This window comes from Lathamus discolor, chromosome 13, assembly GCF_037157495.1.
Source record: "Lathamus discolor isolate bLatDis1 chromosome 13, bLatDis1.hap1, whole genome shotgun sequence".
NCBI lineage: Eukaryota > Metazoa > Chordata > Aves > Psittaciformes > Psittacidae > Lathamus > Lathamus discolor.
In genome coordinates this window covers 3,242,333-3,264,578 of record NC_088896.1, presented here as the reverse complement: position 1 = coordinate 3,264,578, position 22,246 = coordinate 3,242,333, and the positions used below count along the sequence as shown (strand labels likewise).

Below are 22,246 nucleotides of genomic sequence, written 5' to 3'. Positions count from 1 at the left end.
CCAGCCCAGGTGGAGGCGGTGCCGAGCGGCGGCCGGTACCGGGACCACGACCGGGACGAGGGGACCGGGACCGCACCGGGGTGAGCGGGGTCGGGGTCGGGAGCGGGCGGGGTCCCGGTGCGGCCGCTTCGCTTTGTGCCCGTCCGGTTTCGTTGCTGCTTTGTGCCCGGCCGCGTCCCGCCAGCTTCCTCCTCCGCCCGCTCCTCCCGCCCTGGGGCCGCCCGGCCCGGCCCTGCCCGCGGCACCGGCGGTGGGCGCCTGCCCCGGGCCCCCCGGGCCCCTGTGCCGGGGTCGGGCGGGGGCCGGCGCGGATCCCCCTGCCCCTGCTGTGTCCCTCCGGAGCGGGCAGCCGGGGCGGAGCGGGGGGGACCCTCCTCTTCCTCCTCTTCATCGCGGGGGAGGCGGGTGCGCGGCCCGGCGGGGTGCCCCGGCCGTGTGCCCCGGGCGGTGGGGAAGCAGAGGGGGGGTCCCTGCCCGCTGCCCTGCCCAGGCAGGGGGGGAAGCCCTAACCCACTTCCCGGGCCCGCTGAACGAGCGGGTGCTCCAGCGGGTTTGTTTCTGGTTTGCGGGTGTTCAGTGCCCTTGGAAAGCGGCAGCAGCCCCGAAGCTGCAGGCAGGTGCCCGGGTCCCTGCCCGCTCCCGCTCTGCCCCGGAGCAGCGGCCTCTCCTCCCCTCCGCCGGAGCCGGGGCTTTGTTGTTGGTGCTGGTTTGAGGTTGGGTTTAGAGGCTGCGGCGCGCTCACACGTGCTGCTGAAGTGGGAGCGCTGCTGCCAGCCCTCTGCAAACAAACCAGCCCCTTCGGTCACCCTGCACCCGTACGAGCACCCCGCAGGGAGCGGGGGGATGCTGCGTGTGGGTGTTTTAGCCCGTTGGGTTGTTGTTGTTGTTGGGTCTCAGTGGCTTTGGGGCTGAGGGGTGAGGCTGAGCTTCACTCGGTCCTGCTCTGCCACCAGGCCAGCAGGACCAGGCAGAGGTTGTCCCTCTTGCCCACAGCTGGGTTGTGGTGCCCACAGCATCTGAGACCCCAGGGCTCTGCAGGGGAAGGGGAGCCGGGAGGCTGTGCTGTCGCCACTGGGTCCCTGCACAAGAGGAAGTACCTGCCCTCTTCCCCAGCACGGCGTCATCCTGCCCGCCACGAGGCCGTGGGGAGCTGGGACACTTCCCTGCCTCTGTGCCTGAGTCCTGGATGCTGGCTCCCGGGGATTTCCAGGCTGAGCTCATCATTACTGACGCCGTCCCGGACTTCCCTGCGCTGGAGCGCTCAGGAGCCACAGTCCCATGGATGTCCTGAGTGGGGAAATGCCACCCGGCTCAGCTCACTCCATTGTGTCCTCCGAAGCAGCACCCATTGGCTCCTGCCTGTTTCCCAAGTGGGAAACAAGCAGCTTGGAAATATCCCACCTCCAAAACAAGCTGGAGGGTTCAACTGTGGCCATGCCGGGGACAAAACGGAGGTGCTGTAACCCCAGGCGCCGCTGGCTTCACAAGTGGCTTCCTGGGCTCCCCAGCTGCTGCGCCTGGGTCTGCTTTTCCGAGCCCTTTGCAGTGAAGGGAGCAATCACTACTTAACGCCACTTGCTCATTTGGAGGGCGGCTTCTGCCTGTTCTGCTCCTGTTTGCTGGAAAGCAGGTGCCTGAAGCAAGCCCCCATGGCCTTCCTGCTTCCTCTGGCCAAGGGTTCCTTGGGCACTAATGCAGCTGCATTGCAGCCTGTGAGCCCTGGGTGAGAAAGGGCAAACCACAGCGTGGGGAGCGGGGCTTGAAGCTGAAACAGGCGTCCCGGTACCAATTCTGCAAGCCTGGTGTTGCTCTCAGTGCACGTGTGAGCCCTCAATGTGTGAGGGTGGCGTTGCCGCAGCGTGGATGTGTGCAGCAGGAGCAGCGGGTGCTGGGAGAGCAGCTCGGAGGCTGGGATGCAGGCTGGCTGGGCTAGGTCTGTCTGGGGGCTGCACTCTTCGGGATGCCTTTGGAATTGAGGCAGTGTTTGGCTGCACTGGGCTGGAAGTCAAGCACACAGCTGTATTCTGGGTCTGTGTTTTGTCATTTGGTGCTGCTCCCGTTTAACTCTTGACAATGAAGCTGAGGGATCCCCCAAATCAATCCTTATTTCATCCCTTTGGTTAGAATCATAGAATGGTTTGTGTTGGAAGGGACCTTAAAGCTCCTCCAGCTCCAACCCCTGCCACGGGCAGGGACCCCTTCCACTGGAGCAGCTTGCTCCAAGCCCCTGTGTCCAACCTGGCCTTGAGCACTGCCAGGGATGGGACAGCCACAGCTTCTCTGGGCACCCTGTGCCAGCGCCTCAGCACCCTCACAGGGAAGAGCTTCTTCAAACTGGTTGTAAGTCTTAATCTGACAGCAGCCCTCAGGATGAGCTTGGAGGCGAAGCAGCACTTGTCACCAAAGAAAGTGTGGGGTGGGTGATGGAGAACAGGCCAGCAGGGGATTATAATGGAGTGGTGGTGATGGGAGCCCTGGTCTCTGCAAGGAGGGCTTGTCCTTCTCTCGCTGTCCCTGTGTGGCAGCCCTGCTGGGAGCTGCCCAGGCCAGTGCAGGGCTCCTGAGAGATCCCCCTGTTTCCCAGGAACCCTGTAGGGATCTGAGTGCAGAGGAGCGAGCTTGGGCTTGGTGCTGGCAGGGGCTCTGCACCAAAGGAGTCAATTGGTAAGGGCTGCAAACTGATAACTTAAATCCCTATGAGCCCACAAGTGATGGGATCACAAACTGTCCTCTCGAAGAGCTCTGTCGCTAATGATCACTGGTCCCTGCTGTCCTGCTGGGCCGGGAGATGGCTGGTGCCACGATGAGCCCCCAGTGGAGATGGGCATGGTCCCTTTTAATTACAAGGAACCAGGAGGTGTCATTTGGGAGCATGTGGTGCTTTGGGTTGTGGCTGTTTCCCAGGCTCCAAGCTGTGCGTGTCCTTGCAAGTATGGATGGAACCCTTGGCAGTGGTGCCCTTCTTTCGCTTAATCCCCATTTCTTTAAATACCAAAACAAAAAGCGGTTGGTGGTGGTTCTGCTCTTCAGGAGGTATTAAGGGTGGGGAATGGACCCAGCGAGGATGCCTTGGGTGGCCCCGGAACCAACCCTGCCCTCTGCTTGGCAGGACTCCTGTGTCCCCCTTGTCCTTAGGGACCTGCACCCCAAGGGCCACCATTGCAGGGTGCTGGCCACACTACAGCAGCCCCAAATGTCTGGTTTGGGAGCAGCCTGCAGCCCTGTGGAAATCAAGGATTTAAGAGGTTTTCCATAGGGGGCTTCCCTTTCCTCCCTCCTCCAGAAACTTAAATCTGGGGGAGCTGTATGAACTTTGCTGAAGTCCTTGGAAGCCGCTCCCAGCCGGAGCAGCCGGGGCTGGGAAAGCAGGGAGTCCTCTTGTATGGCAGCGCTCAGTTCCCCATTATGAAATGGCACCAATGAGTCAGTGTGAAGGTCTCCTGTGAAACCTGCTCAAGCTCCTCTCGAGGTCACACTCAGCAGCCACGGGTGCAGGACCTGCTGCTGCAGCCGTACCCCGAGAGCAGGGAGTGCGGGTGCAAACCAGCTCGCTCGACACCGCTGGTGTGGTGTCAGGAAGCAGTGTGGTACCCAGTGATGCTCCTTTCCACGCTGCCACCGCTCCATCGTGCAGCAGCTTGTGCCGGGGACGTGCCATGGTTATCCCTGTAATTGGGCATCCTGTAGGAACGCCGGGCAGGGCTGGGAGTGACCTCCCATGATGCGGAAGCCCAAAGGCTGCACGCTGAGCTCACGGGGTGAATCCTTGGCATGTCCTGCCCTTTCCTTGGCTCCTCTGTGGTGTGAGCAGGGAAGTCTTGCCGGGACCGGCACCACGCTGCTGGCATAAGGCTTTTCCATGGGTGATGCCATAACCAGCTCATGCACGTGGTGGCTTAACCCAGTCCGAGTGCTCCTAGGGAAGACATGGAGATGCCCCTTAAAAATCAGCATCTCCAGCCCCTGCGGTGGGCTCTGTGGCTTCCCTATGGGCACAGGGAATGGAGGCAGGAGCAGGATGAGAATGGTGTCGGGGAGACCCCATCAGCAGCTCTTGGCAGCTGAGAGGCTGCTAAGTGTGTTGTTGGCACGGGTCCACGGTGATGCTGTGATGAGGGCAGAGCATCACACGGTTTCCTTAGGCACTGGTGAGTGTAGGATCCCCCGTGCTGGGTTTGTGCTGTGTTGGATGGGGATGAGCCATTCTTGAGTGGGTTTTCCTCTGCAGGGTGTAGATCTGGGAGCTTCTGGCCTTGTGGCAATGAGGGTCAGACATGGCCCATGCTCATCTGCTGCTTGGGAGGAGAGGGGTGGGCAGGGAGCAGCTTCCCTGGGTTGAACTGTGGGGCCAGGGGAACACTATGGCTTGGTGGGGTGACCGAAGGGCAGCCCCCAGGTGCCACCTTCACCCACAGCACAAAGGGATGCAGCAAGGTCCTTGTCCCCTCTCCTCAGGGAGCTGCTGGCTCCAGGGGGACATCAGAGCTCTGGCATCCCTTTGCATGGGCCTCTCGCTCTGCACAGGCGAGCAGGAGAATTGTGCAGCCTTGAAATGGCTGAGCCGAGATAAGGAGCCTGTTCCCAGAGATAGGGAGCTTGTTCTGAGGGGGCTCGTCCGGGGGTTGTCTTGTGCCTGGGATGAGCTGAATTCCTGCGTGGGGCTGAGCACCACCTCCCACCGCTGCATCCCACGTGGATGCTCAGGGCTCACAGCGAGGGGAACCCCTGCCAGTACGGGGTGTTCCTCCCATCCCAGTGCCTCTCCGGGTGGCTTCGTGCTCTCTGAAACAGGCAGTGGGCGTTGGGGAAGTCTGGCCTGAGCCCTCACACCAGGAGCTGCTCTCAAAATGGGTGCTTTTCGGAGCTAGAGGAAGAAACGGCCCCTCCATCCCCAGCGTCCCCTCGCACCAAGAGGAAGGGGGAAGTGAGAATGGACTCAGCAATGACCTTTGGTGTGGGGATTGCAGGCAGGCCGCCCTCCCTTGCCTTGGGTAAAGAACAACCTGGGACCCTGCAGCCCCTTCCAGAAGTCACGGCCAGGGCAGAAGCGCTCCCGCCATCGTGCCCGTGCACCCTGTGTTTAAGCCAAGCTGCTGAGGAATTGGAGTAGCTCCGAGCAGTTACTCGGTTCTTAGGTAAAACCAAGTCTAATCAACCCCGGTAGCCTGGGGAATCCGTGTGGTGCCTGGAGAAGAGCTCTCGCGGCTGGAGAGTGCTGCAGCCCTGCCTGGGGTGCCTGTTTGCCAGGGGAGACTTTTGCCCTTTGCTCTGCCCGAAGCCGTTGGGGTGACTCAAAGCCTCCACGTGCCTGGGCTCCAGCTCCGGAAAGCCAAGAGCTTTCCCTAGGCCGCTCTTGGGCTGCGGGTCCCCTTGCACGACCAGGGCCCTTCCAGCAGCATCCCTCGCCCCAGGCAGTGCATCTGCACTGCAGAAAGCAGAGCAGGGCCGGGCAGTGCTGCCCGTTCGGGGTGATGCTGCTGTGAGGGTACATGGAGCCCCACGGGGAGGGCCAGTGGGGAGCTGTGGGGTGGGTGAGCCAGCTCCCTGGTGCTCCCTGCCCACCACAGCAGGTCAGGAAGCATTTGGGTGCTGGCACTCACTGTGCTGGGGATGGGGCTGCTGTGCTGGTAAATATTAATGAGGATGGGAAGCAGGCTGTGTCTGGGGTGCGGGAAGTGCTTTGCGTGGCTCCTTCAACCCATTCCCAGATGTGGCAGGCAAATCCTTCCCTCTCCACGCTGCTCCCAGCGGGGTCACCCAGGAATGCTGGATACACAGGGAATCAAACCCCTGCAGCGGGGAGGCCCAGCCCAGGGCTGTGTGCGAGGGTTCTGCGCTGCCTCATTATCAGCAGCACCCGGCATAGCCCCCCCGGCTGCTCTATCTCCCCACTTGCTCCGCTTCCTTCCCGGGCGTGCTCCGAGCTCTGCCAAGCTGAACAAACCCGCTCTGGTTGCCCAATGTCCTTCCCGGCGCAGCAAATGGGAGAGGATTTCCTAATGGCAGCGTGGGTGAGGTGTGCGCTGCTGCCTGCACGCCCCTGGGGTCTTGCCACCCATTGGGCATCCGCACCCCATCTTGCTACCCCAGCCCTGCTGGAGATGGGGTTAAAGATCCTGCTTCGGGTGTTGGTGCCAACCGCATGGCTCAGGGATGTGGGAGACGGGAGTGGGCAGCTTGAAATAGCACAGAACCCCAGCCTGGTTTGTGTTGGAAGGGATCTTAAAGCTCTTCCAGCTCCAGCCCCTGCCACGGGCAGGGACCCCTTCCACTGGAGCAGCTTGCTCCAAGCCCCTGTGTCCAACCTGGCCTTGAGCACTGCCAGGGATGGGGCAGCCACAGCTTCTCTGGGCACCCTGTGCCAGCGCCTCAGCACCCTCACAGGGCAGAGCTTCTGCCTAAGAGCTCAGCTCAGTCTCCCCTCGGGCAGGTTCAAGCCATTCCCCTTGGTCTGTCCCTACAGGCCCTTGTCCCAAGCCCCTCTCCAGGTTTCCTGCAGCCCCTTTAGGCACTGGAGCTGCTCTCAGGTCTCCCCTTCAGGAGCCTTCTCCTCTCCAGGCTGCCCCAGCCCAGCTCTCTCAGCCTGGCTCCAGCCGGTGGCACCGCTGGGCTCTGAGCTCCACTCAGTGGTGCTGGGCTGCAGCAGAGGAGCCCCAGCAGGATGCCTGTGCCCCAGGGCACGCTCCCATGGGGACGCTGGTGCTCATGGCAGGGCTGACCGTGGCTGATGGCATCCCCATGGCCATGGCTGTGCCAGGGGTCCTCTGCTCCAGTGTGAGCCCGCAGGGGCTTGATGCACAGAGCCATTGCACCAATTAACTCTCCCATCCAGGACTGTTAATAACCGGGAGCAGCACTTAAGGATGCTCCAGCTTTGAGAGAGGTCTTTCACATGAATTATTCAGACAGCCATTAGACTCTAATGGTCTCTTGGGTGTGAGTGTCAGCGGTGGCTCTGGGGGTGTTTTGGAGGCTCCATGGCATTGCTGACCCCTTTCTTGCTCCCCTATGGAGATGAAGAGGGAAGAACAGGGGCTCGTGGTGCCTCCATTAAGGGTGATGGGTGCTCTGGGCCCTGCACCCTTGCGTGGCTCAGAGGCACTTTTCGCTCCCAGTTTAATTGCACCAGCCCGATGCACTTGTGTTCCAGTGCCATTAATGCTGCCTCCCCTCACACCAACGTGCTCAGGGGGACGGATCCTGATCCTCCTTCGAGTGCCTGTGCATCCCACCAGCGCTGCTCTGCAGGCTTGTCTCCAGTGTCTCGTACAGCGGTTGTGCTCGGTTGTCCCCAGGTCACCACCTGGCCTTGCTGATGGTCCCTTTGTGTTGCTCAGAGCATCCCGGTGTGTCCCGTGCTGACGCCTCGTGCGAGCTGCATCACTTTTTCCATCGCTTTCTTCCTTGGGTGTGTTTCCTTGGGTCAGCGTCTGTCGTCATCCACCCCGGGGCTGGGAGCCAGCCCTGGTCACCCTCCGTGTGCTTTGCCTGGTTGAGGACCAAAACCTTGTCCCAGGCTCTTTCGGGAGGGGATGGGGGCTTCACCCCCTGCTGCTGTATCCCTGCTGCTGGATGTCAGGCTCTGGTGAGCTGCAGTGGACAAGAAAGATGTGAGAGGGAAGGTGAAGATGGTGGGGGAGCTCCTACGGACCAGCCCATGCTATCCCCCTCCACCCCCTGCCCATTTATTAACCCCCCGTGGGTGATGGCAGAATTCCCACTGCATTTCCCCCTCCCTGGAGATCTTTTCCTCCCTGAAGTATCATTGTGAGCCCTTCTTTCCAGCTCAGAGCACAGCTCCAAAAGCTCAGGACATGCTTTTGGGTGCTGAGTCCCATGTCCACCACCACCCCCCCCCCCACTGCTGTCACCCACCTTGTCCCCACAGTAGGGTGTTCACACAGCCATCCCCCCCATGCCAGCTCAGTACGTCACCTCTCTTCCCTGTCCCCAGGGCAGAGCCACCCCGAGCTCCTTGGGGACCAGCAGCCACCAGGGACAGTGGGGCAGAGCAGTGCTCCTGATGGGATGCTCCCCATCCCGGGGCTGGGGGTGATGGGGACAAGGGGGTGCTGAGCTGGTGGCAGGGTTGATGTGGATGGAGGCACTGGCTGCCTGTTCTTATGCTGGGTGAGAGTGGTGCCAGCGCTGGAGGGGCTGGGTGCCAGCACCAAACACATGGGGAGCTGGGAAAACACCTTCCCAGCACCATTCCCAAGGGATTTCCCTGTCTGGCGCAGGGTAAAACCTCTCATGGGTCAGGACCCGTGCTTGGGGGCGGCTGCTGTCCCCAACCCACGTGGCCAAGGGGACTTCAGCCCCTGGGGGCTGCTCCCCTCCTCCCTGCTTTCTCCCAGTGCCAAATCCTGTGTTAATGCACAGAGCCATGGAAGCAGCCCCGGCTGTGCCGCGTGACCGGGATGGCAGGTGCCGACGGGATGTGCCAGATCCCTCGGGAGCTGCGTCACCTCGGAGGAGGCCCCGCGCTGCACCCGGCGCCGGTGGGGATGAACCTGGGGTTTAAACCTGCTTTGGCCAGGAAGCCAAGGGCTGCTGGGCTGTGATGGGAGCGGATGGGGATGGGATTTTGGGATGGGGCTGTGAGAGCACCACGTCCTCTCACACCTCTGAACAGCACAGTTCGGCTCCGGTTTCTGTGCTCCTGCCTGGGCTGGCTCCCACCCTGAGAGCTGTTCCCCAGCGTGGATGAGGGTGTCGCAGGGCTTGCTCTGAGCCCAGCGTGTTCCCATTCCCGGCTCTCCGGAGCAGCTGGCGCTTTGAGCTCATTCCCTGGGAGGCAAACAAACAGCGTCTCCAGCTCACCAGCGGGGTGGAAAGTTTTGCTTGTGGGGCTGGCGTTCTCCCAGCTCAGAGCTCTGGAGCACCCCGGCCAGGCACCGGCATTCCCTGCAGCTGTCCCGCTTCCCAAGAGCTGGGCCTGGGAGGCAGCGGTGGGTGAAAGCTCCCCCCCAGCCCATGCAGCTCCCCTGTCACAGGGCAAGGTGCATCACTGCAAGCGGTGCCTTCCCCTCCTCCTGCTGCCCTGTGCCGGGACTGGTCCCTGTTCCTGGTGTCTGGCGGCCGGCAGCTCCATCCCCAGAGCCCGGGGAGCACGGAGCTCCGCTCTCCCTCCACCCCACTGCTCCTGCAGCCCTCTCCCGTGTTCCGGTGTGTGGGTTCTCATTGCAGCCTCTCTCCCTCCCAGGTGAGGCAGGAGGAGCTTGGCCTTGCTCCGGAGCTCCCGTGCGTGAAGGACGGAGGAGGAGGAGGAGGAGGAGGAGGAAGGCTGCTGCGGGTGTTTGCCATCGAGACGCGCCCCGTGGGATCTCCACCACTCTTATGAGGTAGCAAGGCCCTGGTGTGGGGACCAGCGCTGGCTCTGAGCCCCCACAGGCAAGGTGGGAGCTGGGTGCTCCCAGCTTTGGTGCTCAGTGGCAGCGAGGGGTGAGGCAGCAGCTGAGCTGCCGGCAGCACCCAAGGGTGCTGCTTCGGTGCCTCTGGGGAGGAGGGGAGGCAGGGAAGTCTCTCTCCCTGCAGCCCCTTTAGGCACTGGAGCTGCTCTCAGGTCTCCCCTTCAGGAGCCTTCTCCTCTCCAGGCTGCCCCAGCCCAGCTCTCTCAGCCTGGCTCCAGCCGGTGGCACCGCTGGGCTCTGAGCTCCACTCAGTGGTGCTGGGCTGCAGCAGAGGAGCCCAGCAGGATGCCTGTGCCCCCAGGGTGTCCCCCTTGGATGGAGGGGGCCATCTCCTGTCTCCTCTTAGAAGCAGATCCCGTAGGGATGCTGGTGCTTGTGGCACCATCCCTGTGCCATGGCTGTGCCTGGAGGGGGACAGGAGATGCTCCTAAGACCTGTGCAAGTCCCCTGGGTGCTGGCACGTGGCCGGGGGGACGGGAGGGGGCTGGGGTGGTCATGCTCCCTAATAGCGCCTAATAGGATCTGGAACTCCCTCCTCATGCTCACATGGAATTACCTTTCCTGTGAGGTCCTGCCAGGTGGAGCTGGGCTGCAGGGACCCTTGGGATGGGATTGCTTGCGGAATTAACCACCTCTTGGCCATTAAGCTTCTTCCTCTTGGCATGTGGTGCCGGGCAGGATTCAGTCTCCCAGCCTGGCCTCTCTTTGCACGTGCAGAGGGAATGTCCTGCATCTCCTCTCCCGTGGGGCACCCAACACATGGCAGGTGCTGGCCCCATGGCTGGAGGTGTCCCGGGCTGCCCCAGCCCCTCGCTGCCGGAGGAGCCATCCATGACACGGGGCTGTGGGACAGGCTGGGATGTGAATTGGGTGTTTTCAGGCTTTTGCTTTTACTCCCTTGCTGTGTCCAACCAGGGGGGCCCGGTGTCCCTGTGTGTGAGAGCTGCAGCCGTGTGCCATGGGCTGGCAGGGCCACCGCATGGCTCCCGTGTGCATCCCATCAGGCGCATCCTGATGGGATGTCAAACCCCAGCATCCCATAGGCACGTGCTGGGTGTTGAGGTGCTCTGACTCGTCACTCCTGACATCCCTCGCTCTGCTCCTGGCAGGTGAAGGGATGCTGCTGGTGGTCCTGATGGAAGCGCCCCTGCCCACCCAGACCCAGGGAGGGGGTGTGGGGCCTGGGGACACAGCAGCTGGGCTGATGGTGGCGAGGTCTCAGCAGCACAGGGGCTGAGGCTGGTGGGATCCCACTGGTGAGCCCCCCCCTCCTGCTGGGAGCCAGGGGAGATGCTTCTTCCCCTGTCACTGACTCTGTGCACCCCCAGCCTGCCGACTGCTGCCGGCCCGAGATGTCAGCCGGGGACAAGAACGGGGGCAGCCGCTCCAGCAGCAGCCGCCTGCAGAGCAAGAAGCCCCCCAACCTGTCCATCGTCATCCCCCCCCGGGAGGCGGAGGAGGATGGTACCCGCAAGGAGGTGAGAGATGGGGACCTGTGTCCATCCCACGCTGGGCTCAGGGGGCTGCTGTCCCTAAGGGACCCCCTTACGCCATCCTGTCCCTAACACCCTGCTCTGCCTTCCAGCCCTCCAAGGTCCCCATCTACAGAAAGAGCAAGAGCCTGCAGGAGCCCCGCTCAAAGGGATCCGATGGCTTGGAGCGCCGGCCCGGCTTCCGCCGGCAGACTTCCCTATCCCAGAGCATCCGAAAGTGAGGGCTGGGAAGGGTTCTGGCAGCAGCTGGGTCACCAGAGGGGTCTCTCGGTCCCTGTCGGGGTGCTGTGACTGTGGGTACCAGCTTGGGATGGGATGAGAGTTGTGTCTCCAAAGGGAAGGTGTCTGAGGGTTTTGTGCAGCTCCGCTTTGACTCACTGGGGATAATCCTGCAGCAGTTGTTTAGGGCTCATCCACACTGTTCTGTACACTGAGGGCATTTCTGAGCCCTGTTTATGTGGAACCTTCACAAGCTCCTCGAGCTGGATGTCTGCTGCAGACCGGAGCTGATGCATTCTGAACACCGTAGAATCATAGAATCCCAGCCTGGTTTGTGTTGAAGGGACCTTAAAGCTCGTCCAGCTCCAACCCCTGCCACGGGCAGGGACCCCTTCCACTGGAGCAGCTTGCTCCAAGCCCCTGTGTCCAACCTGGCCTTGAGCACTGCCAGGGATGGGGCAGCCACAGCTTCTCTGGGCACCCTGTGCCAGCGCCTCAGCACCCTCACAGGGAAGAGCTTCTGCCTTAGATCTAACCTGAATCTGCCCTGTTTCAGTTTAAACCCATTTCCTGCCAATCCATAAAACCCCATTACCCCGCCCATCCTGTCCTGTGCACGGTGCAGGTCTCAATGGAGTTACCTCTCCAGAGAGACCCAAGGGGCAGTGACATCTCTGCAGCATCCCTTCATTGAGACCCATAGCCAGGTCAAAACCACCCTTCCGAGTCACCCCAACACACATCACCTGCCCCAGAGGAGGATGCCTGGGTGGGACGGTGGTACCCATGGTGGGGGACTGATGTGCTCAGTGTGCCCCTGGTGTGCTCAGTGTGCCCGTGGTGTGCTCAGTGTGCCCCTGGTGTGCTCAGTGTGCCCCTGGTGTGCGCAGTGTGCCCATGGTGTGCTCAGTGTGCCCGCGGTGTGCTCAGTGTGCCCCTGGTGTGCTCAGTGTGCCCCTGGTGTGCTCAGTGTGCCCGTGGTGTGCACAGTGTGCCCCTGGTGTGCTCAGTGTGCCCCTGGTGTGCCCGTGGTGTGCGCAGTGTGCCCCTGGTGTGCTCAGTGTGCCCGTGGTGTGCTCAGTGTGCCCGCGGTGTGCTCAGTGTGCCCCTGGTGTGCTCAGTGTGCCCCTGGTGTGCTCAATGTGCCCGCGGTGTGCTCAGTGTGCCCCTGGTGTGCTCAGTGTGCCCGTGGTGTGCTCAGTGTGCCCGCGGTGTGCGCAGTGTGCCCGTGGTGTGCGCAGTGTGCCCGTGGTGTGCGCAGTGTGCCCGTGGTGTGCTCAGTGTGCCCGCGGTGTGCTCAGTGTGCCCCTGGTGTGCTCAGTGTGCCTGCGGTGTGCTCAGTGTGCCCGTGGTGTGCTCACTGTGCCCCTGGTGTGCTCAGTGTGCCCGCGGTGTGCTCAGTGTGCCCGCGGTGTGCTCAGTGTGCCCGCGGTGTGCTCAGTGTGCCCGCGGTGTGCTCAGTGTGCCCCTGGTGTGCTCAGTGTGCCCGCGGTGTGCTCAGTGTGCCCCTGGTGTGCTCAATGTGCCCGTGGTGTGCTCAGTGTGCCCGCGGTGTGCTCAGTGTGCCCCTGGTGTGCTCAGTGTGCCCGCGGTGTGCTCAGTGTGCCCGCGGTGTGCTCAGTGTGCCCCTGGTGTGCGCAGTGTGCCCGTGGTGTGCTCAGTGTGCCCGCGGTGTGCGCAGGGGCACGGCGCAGTGGTTTGGTGTCAGCAGCGACTGGGAGGGGAAGCGGCAGCAGTGGCAACGCAAGAGCTTGCAGCACTGCAGCATGAGGTACGGCAAGCTGAAGCCCGCCTACCGCGACCTGGAGCTGCCCAGCCAGGAGGTGCCCTCCTTCCAAGCCACCGAGTCACCCAAGCCCGCCAAGATGCCCAAGGTAGATGCTCGCGGCGCGGGGTCCGGCTCCCGGCCTCGCTGTCCCCCCGCTGACGCCTCTGCCCTCCTCCAGATCGTGGACCCGCTGGCCAGGGGCCGTCCCTTCCGCCACCCCGATGACACCGACCGGCCCCACACGCCCCACCACGTCCTGCCCCCGCTCACCCCCGGTGTTGTCTCCTTGGCCTCCTTCAACAGCATCCGCTCGGGCTACAGCCGCCTCCCGCGCAGGAAGAGAGAGTCTGTGGCCCACATGAGCTTCAAGGCGGCCGCAGCCCTTCTCCGCGTGAGTCTCGGGGCTGTCATCGTCTTCAGCTCCGTCCCGTTGGTGGGGTTTCACCTGGGCTCTGCTCAAAGGGGAGCTCTGGTGGAAACCGGACATCCCTGGAGAAAGCGGCTTCTGGGTTTCACTCCCGAGGAGCCGGGAAGCTCCTGCAGCTCTCCAGCCCCTATGGAGGCCTGTTGGGGTTTAATCCTTGCCACTTGGTTTAGGGGAGGGGAGCTACAAGAAGCCCTCGGTGCTGCGAAAGCTGGGGGGCTTCTGGTTGCTTACCCCCATTCGCTTCCTCTGCCAAAGGGACGCTCTGTCCTGGAGCCACTGGCTCCCAAGCAGAGGAACAAGAGGAGCTTCATGTACCCCAGCTTCATGGACGAGGACACAGTGGATGCTGCTGATACCCTGGACTCATCCTTCTTCAGTAAGGCGAGTGCTGTTCCCTGCTGGAGCAGGGAGGGTCCTGGTGCCCTGCACAGGGGCTGGGTGTGGAGTGGGGCTCTAACGGGCCCCCCATGTGCTTCACCCAGCACTGGGAACAGGGGCCTTGGTGGCTTCTATGCCTGGCACTGCAGAGCCCAGGTCTTGGTGATGCTCCTTGGTGGAGGCAGGGAGTGATGCCACCAGCGTGGGCACGTTTCACACCTTGTGATGTGCAGTTGGTGGGATGTCAGTGGAGATCACCCCCTCCCCAGGCTCTGGAGCCAGCCTGGCCTGGTGATGGGCAGGCTTGGTCAGGGGAGGAGGTTTCTCACACACGCAAGAACACATCTGCATCCTGCTTCCAGATGGACATGCACGACGAGACGTACTCCATGCCTGACGACGTCTTTGAGTCGCCGCCTCTCTCAGCCACCTATTTGCGGATGCACCCGGTGGGGGAGGATGCCAGGGTGTCCCCTGAGGTGGAGCAGCCCACCCCGTGAGTACCAGCTCCCAAGTGCCCTGCCATGGTGCAGTGCCTGAGCACCCTCTGGGGCAGGAATTGTTCCTCAGCTCCATCTAAACCTGCCCTGGGGCAGCTTGAGGCCGGTGCCTCTTGTCCCATCCCTTGTTCCTTGGGAGCAGAGCCCAGCCCCTCCTGGCTCCATCCTCCTGCCAGGCACTTGTAGGGAGCCATCAGGTCCCCCCTGAGCCTTCTCTTCTCCATCTGAACCCCCCAGGTCCCTCAGCCGTTCCCCATCCCCGCTGTGCTCCAGGCCCTGCCCCAGCTCCATTCCCTTCTCTGCCCCGCTCCAGCCCCTCAATGTCTCTCTCGCAGTGAGGGGCCTGGAGCTGAGCACAGGATCCGAGGTGCGGCCTCACCAGTGCCCAGCGCAGGGGCACAGTCCCTGCCCTGGCCCTGCAGCCGCACTGGGGCTGACCCAGGCCAGGACGCTGGGGGCCTCCCGGCTGCCCGGGCGCAGGCTGCTCCCGCCCAGCTCCATCGCTCCGCACCCCCGCTCCCGTTCCATGGGCAGGTTCCAGCCGCTCCCCCCAAGCCCGGAGCGTTGCCGGGGTTGCTGTGGCCCGGGGGCAGGACCCGCGTTTGCCTCTTGACCCCCGCCCCGTTGGCTCCAGCCCGTGCGGGTCTCTCCTCTCTCTGCAGGCGGGAGGGTGCCCGGCTCCCATCGGCCGGGGCTGGTGCCGGGCCGGCTCCGCGGCGAGGCCGGCGCATCGCTTCCAAGGTGAAGCACTTCGCCTTCGACCGCAAGAAGCGCTACTACGGGCTGGGGGTGGTGGGCAAGTGGCTCAACCGGACGTACCGGCGCAGCCTGAGCAGCATCGTGCAGTCACAGCTGGAGATCACCGACAGCCACCGGTGAGCAGGCACCCGTGGGACGGGGATCAGGGCTTGGGGCACTGCAGCATCCCTTTGCCCACCATAGAATCCCAGCCTGGTTTGGGTTGGGGACCTTAAAGCTCTTCCAGCTCCAACCCCTGCCACGGGCAGGGACCCCTTCCACTGGAGCAGCTTGCTTCAAGCCCCTGTGTCCAACCTGGCCTTGAGCACTGCCAGGGATGGGGCAGCCACAGCTTCTCTGGGCACCCTGTGCCAGTGCCTCAGCACCCTCACAGGGAAGAGCTTCTGCCTAAGATCCAACCTTCCTTGAGCTGGGCTCCAATTTTGGGTTCTTTCCTCCACAGGCCGTATTTCACCTACTGGATCACCTTTGTCCACATCCTCATCACCTTGCTGGTCATTGGCACCTACGGCATCGCTCCCATCGGCTTCACCCAGCACGTGACGACAGAGTTAGTAAGTTTAAGAGCTCCTGGCTGGGCTGGTGGCCTCCCAGCTCTGCGGTGATGTGCGGCTGATGAGGAAAGCAAGGCTGGTGCCCAAGGGTGCCTGTCACACCCCAGCGGGTGTTAAAGAGGGGATCCTGCCCCTGGGGTTCAACAGCAGCCAGCTGCAGTGCCTCCTTGGTACCCAGGCTGGAGAGCAGAGCAGGGATCCATCTTCCGGGGGGGACCGTGCCCACCAGTGTCCCCACGCTGTCCTGCTGGGGCTGGGAGCATCTTGGGCTGCTGCTGCTGGCTCCTGCTGCTTGAGAGGCTCCATTAAACAGCCAGGGCAGGAGTCCGCACATGCTCCGGCAGAGCTGCTCTCCTTCCCACATTGCTGTGGGACCCAGCAGCCCTTCCCTTGGGACAAAGGGGCTGCTCAGCCCCCCAGGAGCAGAGCGAGCGAGTGCTGACCCCGGCCTGGCTCTGCAGGTGCTGAGGAACAAGGGTGTCTATGAGAGCGTCAAGTACATCCAGCAGGAAAACTTCTGGATCGGGCCCAGCTCGGTAAGGACTGTGCTGGACCACTGCCCCTCGCCCCCCACCCGAGGCTCTGCCCCCCACCAGCCACTGCTCCCCCTGCCCCGAGCCCTGGGGTGCTCCTCTCCCCAGGAAGAAGCTCAGTCCCTCATCCCAGCCCTTGGTACCCCCATCCCTCTGGACCTGCTGCCTGCTTCCCAGAGCTGCAGCATCATGGTGGGATGCTCAGAAGGGACCCAATCCCCTTCCCACCTGCCTCCCCTCCCACCAGGGTAATGGCAATTCAAGGGCTATGGGGACCCTCTGCCCCTGCTGCGCTCTCCCCAGGGCAGCTGGTGGGTGAAGGGGGGGTACAGGGGGACCCAAAGAGCATCTCCTGCACTGCCGTCTCCCTCCCAGATCGACCTGATCCACCTGGGAGCCAAGTTCTCCCCCTGCATCCGGAAGGACCAGCAGGTGGAGCGGCTCATCCAGCGGGAGCGGGACCGGGAGCGTGGCTCGGGATGCTGCGTCCAGAACGACAACTCGGGCTGCATCCAGACCCTGCCGCAGGACTGCTCGGTGCGTGCACCGGGAAGCGCTGGGGATCCCTGCAGCAAAGGGGGAAGCCATCTCCACCCTGCACAGCACCAGGGCAGGATGAATGTGGGGTCAGAGTGGGGCGTTCGCGGCCGCATCCTCAGTCTCTCCATCCATCCTGCCCACAGGAGACGCTGGCAACGTTCATCAAGTGGCCGGGCACCAATGCACCAGCCTTGGGCTCGGGGGAGAAGAGGACGTCAGGGGCTGTGTGTCACCAGGACCCCAGGTAGGGGTGACAAACGGCTGGGGAGAGGTGCCATGGTCACCCAGCTGTGCATGGGGCACCATGGAGGTGCCGTGTTTGCAGCTTGGGTACCTTGAATCCTCTTGTGCAAGGGACTGGGAGGTCTCACACACCATGGCAATGATAAGGAGGGAGTCAGTGGGGAAAGCGAGGTGGGGTCTGTCCTAAACACAGGGAGCAGTGGGAGATGCCGTCGTCTTGCGCTGGTCCCTGCTTGCCCTGCTCTGCTGGGATGGGTGATGCTGTGAGGGGGCATCGATGGGGCTGGGGGGGGTTCACCCATGGAAGGTGCTGCTGTGGGGTGTTGTAGGACACCGATGTGCAGAATCCCCCTAAGCCAGGGGAAGGGGCAGGTCCCAGGGCTGTCTGTGCCTAAGGAGGGGTTACCAGTCTGTAGGGAGGGATGTGCTGGGGGGATCCATCCTGACCCCCACCTCTCTCCTCCCACCAGGACATGCGAGGAGCCGGCATCCAACCCACCCCACGTGTGGCCGGACGACATCACCAAGTGGCCGGTAAGAGCCTGGTGGCACCGTGAGGCACCGTGGTGGCACCTCCATGGGAGGCTGGGCTGGCCATGGGCTCTGGGGAGAGCCTGGGGCTGGACCCCATCCATGGCTCCTGCTTCTAGATCTGCACCTACGAGACCAAAACCAACCACAGCGGCTTCACCCACATGGACTGCCAGATCAAGGGCCGGCCCTGCTGCATCGGCACCAAGGGCAGGTGGGTCACAGCGATGGGCGCATCCACCACTGCTGCCTCTTGTTGTCCCATTGGAGACGGGGGCAGAGGGAGGTTGTGGATCCTCACTGGGGTGGGCAGTGCAGTGGCTGCTGGGAGCGGAGGGGGATGCTATGGGGATGGGAGCGATTTCAGCTCCAAGTGATCCCGCTCCTGCCTCTGCCCAGCTGTGAGATTACGACGCGGGAATACTGTGAGTTCATGCACGGCTACTTCCATGAGGAGGCAACGCTCTGCTCGCAGGTATGGGGCTGGGAGGCACGGTGGGACATGGGAGCAGGCAGGTCACACGTTGCCATGCTGATGCCAAAGGGATTTAAAGTATCCTGTGGAATGGGATGCGGGTGGGATGCAAAGTGCAGGGACTTTCCCAGCTATAAGCTGGACTCTGGTCACTGCGTGCCTGACTTGGGGTGTGGGTAGGACGGAACGCAGTGCCTGAGCCAGCCTCGCCCGGGCAGCACCGGTGTCCTTGGGAAGGGCACATTCCAGGCAGGAAAACATCCCTTCGGGATCTCCTGCAGCACCAGGGATGTTTGGTTGCTCCCTTCCCAGCACCGGAGCAATGTGGGTGCCTCACAGCAGCCAGGGTCCCCCCCCACAACTGACGCGTGGCTTCCCTGTGACCCATCCTGTGCTCCCTGCGGCGCGGCGCTGCGGCTGAGCCCCCATCACCCCTGAGCCCTCCTGCCTCTGCAGGTGCACTGCCTGGACGAGGTCTGCGGCCTCCTGCCCTTCCTCAACCCGGAGGTCCCCGATCAGTTCTACCGCCTGTGGCTGTCCCTGTTCCTGCACGCTGGGTGAGTGCAGCCCCGGTGTCCTGGGGACCGGGGTATCCACTGGGAGGAAACCCAGAAGGAATCCAAGAAACCTGGAGAGGGGCTTGGGACAAGGGTCTGTAGGGACAGGCCAAGGGGAATGGCTTGAACCTGCCCGAGGGGAGACTGAGCTGAGCTCTTAGGCAGAACCAGTGATAGGACAAGGGGCAATGGGTGTAAACTGGAGCATAGGAAGTTCCACGTTAACATCAGGAAGAACTTCTTTACTGTAAGAGTGACAGAGCACTGGAACAGGTTGCCCAGGGGGGTTGTGGAGTCTCCTACACTGGAGATATTCAAGGCCCGCCTGGACAAGTTCCTGTGTGATGTACTGTAGGTTACCCTGCTCTTGCAGGGGGGTTGGACTAGATGATCTTTTGAGGTCCCTTCCAACCCTTGGGATTCTGTGATTCTGTGATTCTGTGAGGGTGCTGAGGCGCTGGCACAGGGTGCCCAGAGAAGCTGTGGCTGCCCCATCCCTGGCAGTGCTCAAGGCCAGGTTGGACACAGGGGCTTGGAGCAAGCTGCTCCAGTGGAAGGGGTCCCTGCCCGTGGCAGGGGTTGGAGCTGGAGGAGCTTTAAGGTCCCTTCCAACCCAAACCGGGCTGGGATTGTTTGTCTGTGATCCCTAATGGCTTGGGAGAGAAGAGGAGAGAACAGCCCAGACTACAGCAAGTGCTGTTCAGGGTGCTTTGTCAGCTCTCTCGTGGCCTGGGGCAGCGGGTGGGAGGGCTGGGCAGGGGCAATGGCAGGACAGGAGGTCTCTAACTCATGGTGTCTCCCGCAGCATCATCCACTGCCTGGTGTCGGTGACTTTCCAGATGACGGTGCTGAGGGACCTGGAGAAGCTGGCAGGCTGGCACCGCATCTCCATCATCTTCATCCTCAGCGGCATCACGGGCAACCTGGCCAGTGCCATCTTCCTGCCATACAGGGCAGAGGTGAGGCTTGGGATGGGGCGCTTGTCCCACATCACCCCAAACCAGCCAGCTCCCCAGGGCACCCATCCCCAGACTGTCCTGCCAGAGGTTTGTGGAGGGGGCTGCAAAGCAGAGCTCTCATCCCCTGACCGGTTTTGCTGTCCCCATGGCAAGGGGAGGGGGGGTCTCTGCCCCATATGTGTGGTTCACACGTGTGGGTCACGCGTTGCCACGTGTCAGTGTGTGTGCAGGGTCCCTGGGCGGGCAGATGGCTAATCTGCTGGCACCAAACCCTGCCAGCTTTAAATGAGATCACACCAAGCACCCTAATCCCCTGGGGTGCATCGGGACAGGGCCAGGGAGGGGGTGATGCTGCCGGCTGCTGAGTCATGGAAAGCACCAGCATCTTCCCTCCTATTCCTCCCCTGCTCCCTCCCCTGAGCCCTGCACTGGTGTAAATGCAGCCCCAGGAGGGATGCAGGAGCCAAATGTGTTTTGCAAGGGGAAGAGATGATCCTTCCAGTGTCTGAAGGGGGCTACAGGGATGCTGGAGAGGACTCTTCATCAGGGACTGCAGTGACAGGACAAGGGGTGATGGGCTCAAACTGAAACAGGGGAGACTGAGCTGAGCTCTTAGGCAGAAGCTCTTCCCTGTGAGGGTGCTGAGGCGCTCGCACAGGGTGCCCAGAGAAGCTGTGGCTGCCCCATCCCTGGCAGTGCTCAAGGCCAGGTTGGACACAGGGGCTTGGAGCAAGCTGCTCCAGTGGAAGGGGTCCCTGCCCGTGGCAGGGGTTGGAACTGGATGGGCTTTAAGGTCCCTTCGACCCAAACCAGGCTGGGATTCTGTGGTCCCTGTGGACACAGGGATGTGTCTGGGGTGATGTGGCAGGGTCAGTCCTGACTTCCCCATCCCTGCAGGTGGGCCCTGCCGGCTCCCAGTTTGGCTTGCTCGCCTGCCTCTTTGTGGAGCTCTTCCAGAGCTGGCAAGTGCTGGAGAAACCCTGGAAAGCCTTCCTCAACCTCTTCGGCATCGTCCTCTTCCTCTTTGTCTGCGGTCTCTTGCCCTGGATCGACAACATCGCCCACCTCTTCGGCTTCCTCAGCGGCCTCCTCCTCTCCTTCGCCTTCCTGCCTTACATCACCTTCGGCACGGTGGACAAGTACCGCAAGCGAGCCATGATCATCGTCTCCTTGCTGGTGTTCGTGGGGCTCTTCGCCTCGCTGGTGGTGTGGCTCTACGTGTACCCGGTGAACTGGCGCTGGGTGGAATATCTGACCTGCCTGCCCTTCACCAGCAAGTTCTGCGAGAAGTACGAGCTGGAGCAGGTCCTGCACTGACCGCTGGTGGGGATGGCACTGGGAGAGGCACCGCTGGTGATGCTGCCCATGGAGGGTCCCCCACCAGCCTGCTGGAGATGCTCCAGGATGAGGCAGACCCTGAGCGTGGCTCATCCTTGGGCTCACCCCTGTTAAACACTGGGGGTGCAGTGGGGAGTGGGGCTGGAGCCAGCCCTGCACCCCTTTGGGGCTGAAAAGCCCATAACTGGTTTGGGGACCAACCCCAACTGCTGCCTGTGTGGGGAAGGGCTCAAGGGAAGTGGGGTTTTGGTGCATCCAGGGCCCCCAGCCTTGGGGGGGGGATGTTGCTGGGGTGCCCTGCCTGTGCCTCAGCCTGTCCCGGTCCCATCCCACCTCGGTGCCCCGGGTGCTGCAGCTCATACTGTGAACACGACCCCCTTTTTGCAGGGGCACTGGTATTTACCTGCAGCTCTTTATGGCCAGGGGTTCCCCACTTTGGGCTCCCCAGGGTCTGTGCTGCGGCTCTGAGGTGTTCAGAGCTGGGCTTTGAAGGTGTTTGTCAGTCCCTCTCTCGCATCTCCTGTTCCCCCAAGGCAATGGAAGGAGACGTGTGCTTGCTCCCTGGGCTGGATGGAGAGGCAGGAGTTGGGGCAGGGGCGTTTCTTTCCCCCTCGTTTCAGTGAAATTCCCTTTTTGGGAGCAGAGGGGCTGCACGTGCTGTGTTCATAGGGCCAGGAGGGAGGCATGGAGGAAAACACGCTGGGTGCTTGTGTGGCTGCTCCTGAAGCCCAGAGACCCCTTGGGAAGCTGTCTGTGCTCCCCCCTTCTGCTGCTGCCTCCAGTCCCTATCGTTACCCCTTTCCTCCTTCAAAGCACAGAGACCCAGGAGCCCTCGCACCTCGAACGGTGCAGACGGAAGTGCAGGATGGGGCAGCCGCCGTCCTCCTCCCCTGCCTGCCCCAGCCCTGGCCGCTGCTCCCCAGCATCACCCCGTCCCTGCTGCCGGCCGCAGTGTGAAGGCAGGTCCTTCCTGGGGCCACTGACCCCTCTGGGCTGGTTTGGACCCGGGCTGTCCCTCCCTGGTGTGTGTTGCTTTGGTGCTGGTGGGTCTCAGCACTGCTAAACGGGGGAAGGTGGGAAACCCCCAGCTGGGGTGTCCTGGGATGAGTATTCAAGGGCTGGGAGCTCAGCTCCCTCTGTCCACAGCTGCTCCCGGGGTCAGCCTGGCAGCAATGTGGCTCCTCCATCCCTCCCTGCAGCCTTCCCCCCTCCATGGGCCAGTTTTCACCCCCACCCCTCCGTTGCTGCTCCAGCCGAAGGCAGACACTTCACCTCATTTGTCTCTTTTTGATACTTTTTTAAAAGCTGTGGGTTTTTTCCCTTCCTTAATAAATTTCTACCTGTATTTAACGAGACACAAAGGCCTCTTCTCCCTCCTCGGGTGCGGGGATGCTGCGCTTTCGGCTGTTGCGGTGGTTTTGGTGGTGGCTGGTGTGGCAGGGAGGGAGGATGAGCCTGGGGCTGATGCCCTGGGGTGCAGGGCTGGGCTCCCCGCATCTCCTCTCAGGGGACAGGATTTTGGGGGTCTCAAGAAGGGGAAGCCAAATACCTGCAGTGAA

General features: G+C 62.5%; 1 protein-coding gene across 1 annotated transcript; it reads left to right on the top strand.

Annotated features, from left to right (window-relative positions):
• RHBDF2 (rhomboid 5 homolog 2) lies at window positions 1-22,048 on the top strand. Its single transcript, XM_065693504.1, has 19 exons — window positions 1-80; window positions 9,206-9,344; window positions 10,742-10,891; window positions 10,999-11,123; window positions 12,807-12,999; window positions 13,072-13,284; window positions 13,576-13,701; window positions 14,061-14,194; window positions 14,861-15,073; window positions 15,400-15,511; window positions 15,973-16,047; window positions 16,420-16,581; window positions 16,728-16,828; window positions 17,298-17,361; window positions 17,478-17,572; window positions 17,758-17,833; window positions 18,290-18,390; window positions 19,196-19,349; window positions 20,247-22,048. Exons 3-19 carry the CDS (start codon window positions 10,766-10,768, stop codon window positions 20,664-20,666), a joined length of 2,490 nt encoding a protein of 829 aa, XP_065549576.1. The 5' UTR covers window positions 1-80; window positions 9,206-9,344; window positions 10,742-10,765; the 3' UTR covers window positions 20,667-22,048.
• Window positions 22,049-22,246: the final 198 nt, after the last annotated feature.

Bases quoted from the DNA above. Each gene is read 5' to 3' on its own strand.
- RHBDF2 (XM_065693504.1), top strand. From the start codon at position 10,766: ATGTCAGCCGGGGACAAGAACGGGGGCAGCCGCTCCAGCAGCAGCCGC. The intron at 16,829-17,297 runs GTAGGGGTGACA...TCCTCCCACCAG, and splicing joins GTGTGTCACCAGGACCCCAG to GACATGCGAGGAGCCGGCAT. The intron at 17,834-18,289 runs GTATGGGGCTGG...CTGCCTCTGCAG, and splicing joins AGGCAACGCTCTGCTCGCAG to GTGCACTGCCTGGACGAGGT.